The following is a 10,416-nucleotide window of genomic DNA, read 5'->3' as shown; positions in this document are numbered from 1 at the left end:
GACTCTCTACCGGTACCCCCTGCATATAGCCTCTACATTGACTCTGAACTGGTACCCCCTGTATATAGCCTCCACATTGACTCTGTACCGGTACCCCCTGTATATAGCCTCCACGTTGACTCTGTACCGGTACCCCCTGTATATAGCCTCCACATTGACTCTGTACCGGTACCCCCTGTATATAGCCTCCACGTTGACTCTGTACCGGTACCCCCTGTATATAGCCTCTACATTGACTCTGAACTGGTACCCCCTGTATATAGCCTCCACATTGACTCTGTACCGGTACCCCCTGTATATAACCTCCACATTGACTCTGTACCGGTACCCCCTGTATATAGCCTCCACATTGACTCTGTACCGGTACCCCCTGTATATAGCCTCCACATTGACTCTGTACCGGTACCCCCTGTATATAGCCTCCATATTGACTCTGTACCGGTACCCCCTGTATATAGCCTCCATATTGACTCTGTACCGGTACCCCCTGTATATAGCCTCCATATTGACTCTGTACCGGTACCCCCTGTATATAGCCTCCATATTGACTCTGTACCGGTACCCCCTGTATATAGCCTCCATATTGACTCTGTACCGGTACCCCCTGTATATAGCCTCCACGTTGACTCTGTACCGGTACCCCCTGTATATAGCCTCCACATTGACTCTGTACCAGGACCCCCTGTATATAGCCTCCACATTGACTCTGTACCGGTACCCCCTGTATATAGCCTCCACATTGACTCTGTACCGGTACCCCCTGCATATAGCCTCCACATTGACTCTGTACCGGTACCCCCTGTATATAACCTCCACATTGACTCTGTACCGGTACCCCCTGTATATAACCTCCACATTGACTCTGTACCGGTACCCCCTGTATATAGCCTCCATATTGACTCTGTACCGGTACCCCCTGTATATAACCTCCACATTGACTCTGTACCGGTACCCCCTGTATATAGCCTCCACATTGACTCTGTACCAGTACCCCCTGTATATAGCCTCCACATTGACTCTGTACCGGTACCCCCTGTATATAGCCTCTACATTGACTCTGTACCGGTACCCCCTGTATATAACCTCCACATTGATTCTGTACCGGTACCCCCTGTATATAACCTCCATATTGACTCTGTACCGGTACCCCCTGTATTTCGCCCCGCTGTTGTTATTTACTGCTCCTCTTTAATCATTTGTTTTTCTTATCTATTGTTTTTTTAGGTACTTTCTTAAAACTGCATTGTTGGTTAAGGGCTTGTTAGTAAGCATTTCACTAGAAGGTCTACTACACCTGTTGTATTCAGCATTTCACTGTAAGGTCTACTACACCTGTTGTATTTGGCGCATGTGACAAATAACATTTGATTTGATTTGATTTAGCTCTGTGTACAGTCTCAGACGTACACCTCCTTCATACCCTGGTGATCTCACTTCCTTCCTACCCTGGTGATCTCACTTCCTTCCATTGGTCATAAGGTCCTCCTCTCTCTCAAAGACAGACTGACATTTGATGAGCTCATCAAAGGCCATTGAAAATATATATATATATATATTATTATCTCTATAGGACTTCCTGGTTGAACTATAAATACAGTACAATGAGTATCTATCTGTGATCATCACTGGAGTCAGATCCTAAATAACTATGTAGTCAAAATGAACCCTGGTATCCTAGCAACGGTAGCACAAACATGTACAGTGTAATGGTATGAAAGTCAGGCGTATGGATCTCAAGCTATAGAGATCCAAGGTGATGAGGAGGTTTGTGAACAGAAAGGTACCTGTTATAGTTCCTCAGCAGTAGAGCCTGGCTGGTTGGACAGTTCTCTGAGGGGGGGTGGCAACCAAACATGGGGGGAGGGGCAGGGTACTGCTGGTCACCTGCATAGCATACAGTAAATGAACCAGACAAACAAACCAATGAATTAGCATAAAGACCTGTTGGACAGTAGTTACAGCACGATGAAACCACATGCTCAATATAACACCAGATTGGTCTGTTTACCAGCTGACTACCTCTGCTGCTATATCCCCAGGAGTCACAGAGAAAAGATATGTCATCCCCAAACACAGACACACACACACACACAGACAGGCAGACAGACAGACAGACAGACAGACAGACTCCCACACAAACACCAATAAAAACACGTTTCCTCTAAACAATGATCAAAACAGCAGTCCTCCCAGAGGTGGTAAACCAACCCAACTCCTTTTAAAGGACCTTCATAGCTCCTTCTCTGGCTCAGTTGTGGATTGGTCCCCTGGTGGCGGTCAACATTCCACCAAGTCTCTCATAAAGCTGTTTCCTTATCATTTCCAGAGCCAGTATATTCATTTGACCAAAATGAAAAGAAAACGTACACAGCTTTGAATAAGAGCATAGCGAGAGGTGGTGTTAAAAACACAGAGAGAGAGGTTGAGGGGAGACAGGGAGAGAGAATGGATGATAGTCATTTATAGCCCTGTAACCTCTGGGTGACTTCCTTACTAACCTTGCTGAGACCTCAGAGTCTTCATTGTTTGTGAGGTTAACTTTCACATGCTGCACAAACACACACAAACACTAAAACACACACACACTATCATACACACAGGTGGACAGGAAGTGTTAAGGACAGTGAATGTTACCCATGGTAGTTGGAGGGGACAGGATGTCCTCGTGTTTGAATGAATGACAGGAGAACTGAGGGGAGTGTTGAGACGGAGTGTGACCATAGCTGGGAGCCCCGTCCAGACCTACTGTCCCATAACCTACAGAGAAAAGACACATTATAAAGACAATACTTTCTCAGTTTCACCATCATGGCAACATTTTGGAGGAAACTGTGAGTCTCCGGGAGCCGGACGGATATCTGAATCCTCATAGCAACATCACTGTAGTAAGTTTATGACACCACTGAACCCCGTCTCCCTGGAAGGTTTTCATTCACGGTTTCAGTAAAGCTGGAGAGGAAAGTTGGCATCCAGAGAATATGAAGGTCAGTAAATCTAAGGACCAAGTGGTGTGTGTGTCTGCACTTGCTCATACACACAAACGCACAAGCACACACACTCACACGCACACACACAAGCATGCACATATTCACGCACACACACTTGCGCATGCACACACATACACACACGCACACACTCACCCACACATGACATTAGCAGGACAGGAGTCAAGGGGAGTGTTGGACAGTTCCTGAGGAGACTGACTCACCTACACGTCTCTAAATCACTGGAGCCCTTAAAGTCCCACACTGACCCACAGACCACTTCATCAAAAACTACTTTCCACAGAATCAACAAACTCTCAGTGCTCAGTGGGTCTGAGCCTCACATTACCAATCACACAGGCTAAACCCTATATGAGCCTCACATTACCAATCACACAGGCTAAACCCTATATGAGCCTCACATTACCAATCACACAGGCTAAACCCTATATGAGCCTCACATTACCAATCACACAGGCTAACCCCTATATGAGCCTCACATTACCAATCACACAGGCTAAACCCTATATGAGTCTCACATTACCAATCACACAGGATAAACCCTATGAGCCTCACATTACCAATCACACAGGCTAACCCCTATATGAGCCTCACATTACCAATCACACAGGCTAAACCCTATATGAGCCTCACATTACCAATCACACAGGCTAAACCCTATATGAGCCTCACATTACCAATCACACAGGCTAAACCCTATGAGCCTCATATTACCAATCACAGAGGCTAAACCCTATGAGCCTCACATTACCGATCACACAGGCTAAACCATATGAGCCTCACATTACCAATCACACAGGCTAACCCCTATATGAGCCTCACATTACCAATCACACAGGCTAAACCCTATGAGCCTCACATTACCAATCACACAGGCTAAACCCTATGAGCCTCACATTACCAATCACACAGGCTAAACCCTATATGAGCCTCACAATACCAATCACACAGGCTAAACCCTATGAGCCTCACATTACCAATCACACAGGCTAAACCCTATGAGCCTCACATTACCGATCACACAGGCTAAACCCTATATGACCAATGGAAGTATGAATCAATACTGAAAATAGACTATCTTTGTTGACAAATTATCATGTTTATTGCTGTTGTCAAATTTGATAACGTCTCAATAATAGCACACAGGAAACAGAGAAATTAAATATAAATTCAGATAAATATCAGTTAAACAATTCCCCTGACTTATCTTCTGGGGTCAGATCTTGGGGGAACAAGACCCCAAATACTATTGGGACTAATAAAAGACCCCAAATACTATTGGGACGAATAAATAAAAGAAACCCGTAAGTCAGCGCTTGTCTCATGTCAACATTTGTTTTTAAATGAAATTAATGAACAATATGGGATTCGGAAATTGGAGAGAAATATAGACCCTAGATATTCTTTTAGGCTTTGTGTAAATCTTGGAGTAAACATCTTAACCCAATATATAATTTTGATTTAGAAAAGCCTGTTTCGGAGCGGATCATTGCAATTTGGGCTCAGGATAGGTTTCTCCTTTGGAAGGAAAAGTGTTCTCAAGGTCTGGATAATTGTCACGATAGTCGTAAGCATACTCAGACCAAAGCGCAGCGTGATATAGGTTCCACATCTTTTATGATAAGTGAAGTGCACAACAAAACAACAAAGAAGAAACGAAACGTGACGTTCTGGAGTGCTCACAGGCAACAACACAAAAACAAGATCCCACAAAACACGGTGGGGAAATGGCTGCCTAAATATAATCCCCAATCAGAGACAACGATAAACAGCTGCCTCTGATTGGGAACCATACCAGGCCAACATAGAAATAAACAACCTAGATAGGAACACCCTGACCTAACCAAAATAGAGAATAACAAGGCTCTCTATGGTCAGGGCGTGACAATAATAAAGTAAGGCTAAGTGTTAGTCTGCAAAAAGTGTGTTTGAATGTGAGGTGTTTTTGAGGAAACTACATGAAAACACTCAAACATTATCACACATAGAACACATAACATCAAATGTTACAACATTCCAGAAATCCTAAGAATCAGGCGTGTGTTTTCACGTGTGTGTGTGTGTGTGTGTGTGTGTGTGTGTGTGTGTGTGTGTGTGCGTGCTTGTGTGTGCGTGCTTGTGTGTGTGTGCATGCATGGATGAACACACGCGTGTGCGATGCGTGCATTAGTGCGTGCTGTGCGCAGGTGTGTTATCAATTTCTATGGCACAGACAGTGACGGTCCAAGGTAATGTCCTTTTCCCACGCCCTGTATGGCGACTATACTGTTAGCTTTACTAGTCAACATCTTCACACCTCTTTAAACAACTTTTGAGGGCTTCATAGAGCATACATAAAGGCTTCATAAACACTACATAAATGCTTCACTAATCATCTTTAAGCTTATCTCACGCTCTGTAAATGGTGTATGAACATACATAGTGTGTTTTGTCACATTTGGCAATTCAACCTACAATGGTTTTGTCACCCTTTATACACCTTCTATAGAGTATGACATACGCTTATAAATGATTTGTGAAGCGTTTATGTAGTGCTTATGAAGCCTTTATGTATAGTATATAAAGCCTTTATAAGGTCTACTTTATTTAAGGGGGGACCGAATAAACAGTAATATGACTGTAACTAGACACAGTAAGAAACTGTACAACTAGGAAAATTATACAGGAAAATGTTGTCTTCCAAACAGGTTAATTTAAATCAGGAAACATTATGATAGGAAGGTTTTTATTTGATCATTTGTCATCATACTGCATTAGTATTTTAGTTTGTAAAAAAATATGATTACATTGTTTTGACTGAGGGGAAACACTGATAATGTAGATAAACTGGGAAGATATGATTACATTGTTTTGAATGAGGGGAAACACTAATAATGTAGCTAAACTGGTAAGATATGATTACATTGTTTTGAATGAGGGGAAACACTGATAATGTAGCTAAACTGGGAAGATATGATTACATTGTTTTGAATGAGGAGAAACACTGATAATGTAGCTAAACTGGTAAGATATGATTACATTGTTTTGAATGAGGGGAAACACTAATAATGTAGCTAAACTGGTAAGATATGATTACATTGTTTTGAATGAGGGGAAACACTGATAATGTAGCTAAACTGGTAAGATATGATTACATTGTTTTGAATGAAGGGAAACACTAATAATGTAGCTAAACTGGTAGGATATGATTACATTGTTTTGAATGAGGGGAAACACTGATAATGTAGCTAAACTGGGAAGATATGATTACATTGTTTTGAATGAGGAGAAACACTGATAATGTAGCTAAACTGGTAAGATATGATTACATTGTTTTGAATGAGGGGAAACACTGATAATGTAGCTAAACTGGGAAGATATGATTACATTGTTTTGAATGAGGGGAAACACTGATAATGTAGCTAAACTGGGAAGATATGATTACATTGTTTTGAATGAGGGGAAACACTGATAATGTAGCTAAACTGGTAAGATTTGATTACATTGTTTTGAATGAGGGGAAACACTGATAATGTAGCTAAACTGGTAAGATATGATTACATTGTTTTGAATGAAGGGAAACACTAATAATGTAGCTAAACTGGTAGGATATGATTACATTGTTTTGAATGAGGGGAAACACTGATAATGTAGCTAAACTGGGAAGATATGATTACATTGTTTTGAATGAGGAGAAACACTGATAATGTAGCTAAACTGGTAAGATATGATTACATTGTTTTGAATGAGGGGAAACACTGATAATGTAGCTAAACTGGGAAGATATGATTACATTGTTTTGAATGAGGGGAAACACTGATAATGTAGCTAAACTGGGAAGATATGATTACATTGTTTTGAATGAGGGGAAACACTGATAATGTAGCTAAACTGGTAAGATATGATTACATTGTTTTGAATGAGGGGAAACACTGATAATGTAGCTAAACTGGGAAGATATGATTACATTGTTTTGGATGAGGGGAAACACTGATAATGTAGCTAAACTGGTAAGATATGATTACATTGTTTTGAATGAGGGGAAACACTGATAATGTAGCTAAACTGGGAAGATATGATTACATTGTTTTGGATGAGGGGAAACACTGATAATGTAGCTAAACTGGTAAAATATGACATCATATGAATTCCTACCTTAATGGACTGAATCCTAATTTGAGATTAGTGTGCATGGTAGGTCTGTCTTTCATATGCACGTCAATGCTGTGTTTACTCTCTCATCTCAGCTACGGATTCGGCCCATTATGAATTTGAATTTGAGTTGAACAATTCATTAGGGAAAAGTGAACATAAAATTGTATTATGAAGTTGGTGGTTCGAGCCCTGAATGCTGATTGGCTGAAAGCCGTGGTATGTCAGACCGTATATCACAAAATATGAATTTTTATTGTTCTAATTATGTTGGTAACCAGTTTAAAATAGCAATTAGGCATCTCGGGGGTTTGTGATATATGGACAATGTACCACGGCTAAGGGCTGTGTCCTAGCACTCCGCGTTGCGTCGTGCATAAGAACAGTCCTGTACCGTGGTATATTGGCCATATACCACACCAACTCGGGCCTAATTGCTTAATTAAACAACATTTTGTATTATAAATAGATTTTGTGAACAACAAGTTTATCATGCTTATTATCATAGCTATAATAATGTTGTACCAGCCACCACATCTATGAGGTAGAATATGTGTCCATCGTTGACAACATTATTTTGTGATAGCTAGGTAGAAATAGATTCCGTTCATTATGTCAGGGATTACTATGATGTAACAATGTTCCTGTTTATGTCATTTAAAAAAATATATTATGATTTTTTTACAAACAAAAAAAGTAAATGCAGAATGATGAGAAATGATCAACTGAACTTAAATAGCTGATGGTTTGAAATTAGCTGAATAAAAAAGAAGACAGTTTTACAAAATACTGTCCATAACAACAGCATCAAAACAATATTTATTTGTAAGTTTTACAAAATACTGGGGGGGGATAAAGGGGAAATCTGCAGTTGCTACATCCATTTGGGGATTTATAAATGATGTACACATTGATTCTTCAATAATATAATTTATAAATGCCTCATGAGCTTAGTTCAACTGTCCTACCCCATCAGAACCCAACATATGATCTTGTTTTGCTACAATGTTTGTAAATAAAGTAAATGTAAATAAACACTACAGTATATAGCCTCAAATCATGGTTAAAACTATCATTTGTATATCACGGATGGCCAGTTCTTGCATCCATATCTCTGTCTATGTATTTGAGAGAGGTTACATTTCTCCAGCCCTGTCCCTCAGCTTTTAACCAAAACAGGGATGGGGAAAACGCATTGTTATTGTTTCAACCGCTAATTGCCCATTTAACTTGGATATTACAATCAACAATACATTTATAGCTGTATTTAAATTAGGTATTTTTTTAAAACACTGCTTTTTGTATTATTATGTTTCATTATTTTGAAGCACTATGTTCTTTGAGAATAAAAGTGAAAGTGAACGTGTTTGAACACAGGCTGAGGGAGACCTCTAGGCCATATTGTTGCATTAACTCCGTGAGTCGGGCCAGCGATAGGAAAACTGACAGCTCTCTTCCCTGTACAGGGCAGAACGACCCTGTCTAGTACAAAACATCCTGTTCAGACACAACACTGTGGACAAGGCCCAAACATCAACTCTGGACAATTACACCCAATGCAAATAGAAACAGTCCAACACATTCACACAATGACCCAGGAAGTAGGGCATGGCCACATGAGAAACTCACAGACACACTCCGTCACTGACATCAGACAGTGTAGGTGCAATGCTGATGGCCTAACAATCAATCAATCAATCAAATGTATTTATAACTCCCTTTTTACATCAGCAGTTGTCATAAAGTGCTTATACAGAAACCCAGCCTAAAACCCCAAACAGCAAGCAATGAAGATGTACAATAACTTTGGCCTTGAGTGGTGAGGAGTAGACAGCTTAGCTTGAGCTGAATTCAAGAGATGCTGCAGAGGATAGAGTGAGCCCAGAGAGGGTCAATGAGGTGGCTATAGAGGAGGAGAGAGGGGAGCAGAGAGCAGCCTTACCCTGGTTCCTGTGGGTCGACGGGCTGTCCACACAGCCTGGGAGGTAGGCTCCATTAGGAAACACCCTGGACTGGCTTGGAGCTGGCTCACCGAAGGCCCCAACCCGACAGGGGCTTGTCCCAGTGAACTGGCCAGAGAAGTGCAACGTGAAGGCCCCCAGGCCACAGTGAGGGTCCTCCAGAGGGTCCGTGGAGCCCCAGCCAGGCTCCTGCTTGATGAGGGAGTGGTGGGAGGGCAGGGAACCGTAGGGAGAGCCAGGGTGGAGGTCCAGGTAAGGTGCCCACTGAGGGGCACCCCCAACGGGCAGGCCACAGCCCTCGCTGCTCACTGATAGGGAAGGTACGGAGGGCACCGGGGGTAAGAGAGAGCTCAGGTCTCGCACCTCGGAACCCATGGACCCCATCATCCCATACGGCTCTGTCAGCATCATGGAGGATGGCAGGAGATGGACCCTGAAAAACACAACCCCCTGAGAGGCAGAGACTGGAACAGACTCCTGAGGCGCAGAGAGGAGGATAGTCGAAAAATCTAACTATGTATGGGTGTGAGAGCCTCCTTAGGAACAGTGAAGAAAAAGATTGAAAAAATAGTCAAGGCAACTTCTCTTCGGTGCGATTTAACCCGGAACTGAACGCAAAGTCAAAAAGTCCACCAACGAACCATCTTTTTCCACTTGGATCCTCTCTGTTTCAGTCCATTTCAGCGATCGTCCAATGGAGTCGTAGAGTGTTCAGGTTGTCAGTTCAGTGGACAGGCCAGAGAGTGTAGTATCACAGCCGTGTGGATGCTGTGCTGTGTGGGAGTGTGTGTAGTAGTAACAGTGCCTTGTCTCTGAGTGTGATGTCTGGTTTTCCTTACACTGCTGAAGGCTCTACTGCCTTACTCACAGGCCAGGGGGAGGAGCAAGGACCGAAAGGATGACTCCTTCACTTTATCCACTACAGGCATACCATAGAGATAGATAGAGGACTCTATTGCCCAAAAGCTCATTTTAACATGGGCAGCACTATGGAGGACTTTCACCATTTTGAAGTTGTCAACTGGTTGGGACTTCCTATGGGTTAAGGAAGGTCGCCAGGAGGGATCAGCCAATTAATTTTATTTGTGAGCAAACATTCCATAACTGCAGGGGGCAAATCTTTGACCAGATAGGGGGTGGCAGGTAGCCTAGCAGTTAAGAGCATTGAGCCAGTAACCAGAAGGTCACTGGTTCAAATCCCTGAGCCGACTAGGTGAAAGATCTGTCGATGTGCCCTTAACCCTAATTGCACCTGTAAGTCGCTCTGGGTAAGAGGATCTGCTAAATGTAAAATTGTTTGTACCTGTTTAAACAACAAT

The 10,416-nt window shown here is 42.2% G+C and overlaps 1 protein-coding gene across 3 annotated transcripts in view; it reads right to left on the bottom strand.

The window, feature by feature from the left end:
- The window catches only part of LOC118936274 (Wilms tumor protein homolog), an 18,191-nt gene extending 8,237 nt beyond the window's left edge, over positions 1-9,954 (bottom strand). For all 3 annotated transcript variants that reach the window (XM_090222918.1, XM_090222919.1, XM_090222920.1), the window contains exons 1-3: positions 9,079-9,954; positions 2,635-2,757; positions 1,785-1,884 (exon numbers count right to left, since the gene is read on the bottom strand). In XM_090222918.1, coding sequence (XP_090079044.1) covers positions 1,785-1,884; positions 2,635-2,757; positions 9,079-9,508 — 653 coding nt within the window. In that variant the 5' untranslated portion in view covers positions 9,509-9,954. The remainder of the gene's footprint in view (positions 1-1,784; positions 1,885-2,634; positions 2,758-9,078) is intronic.
- Between the last annotated feature and the right edge of the window lie 462 nt (positions 9,955-10,416).

The sequence above is a fragment of the Oncorhynchus mykiss genome, chromosome 26 (assembly GCF_057628025.1).
Source record: "Oncorhynchus mykiss isolate SJ-2025 chromosome 26, ASM5762802v1, whole genome shotgun sequence".
NCBI classification, from domain to species: Eukaryota; Metazoa; Chordata; class Actinopteri; order Salmoniformes; family Salmonidae; genus Oncorhynchus; species Oncorhynchus mykiss.
This window is presented reverse-complemented; position numbering and strand designations above follow the sequence as displayed.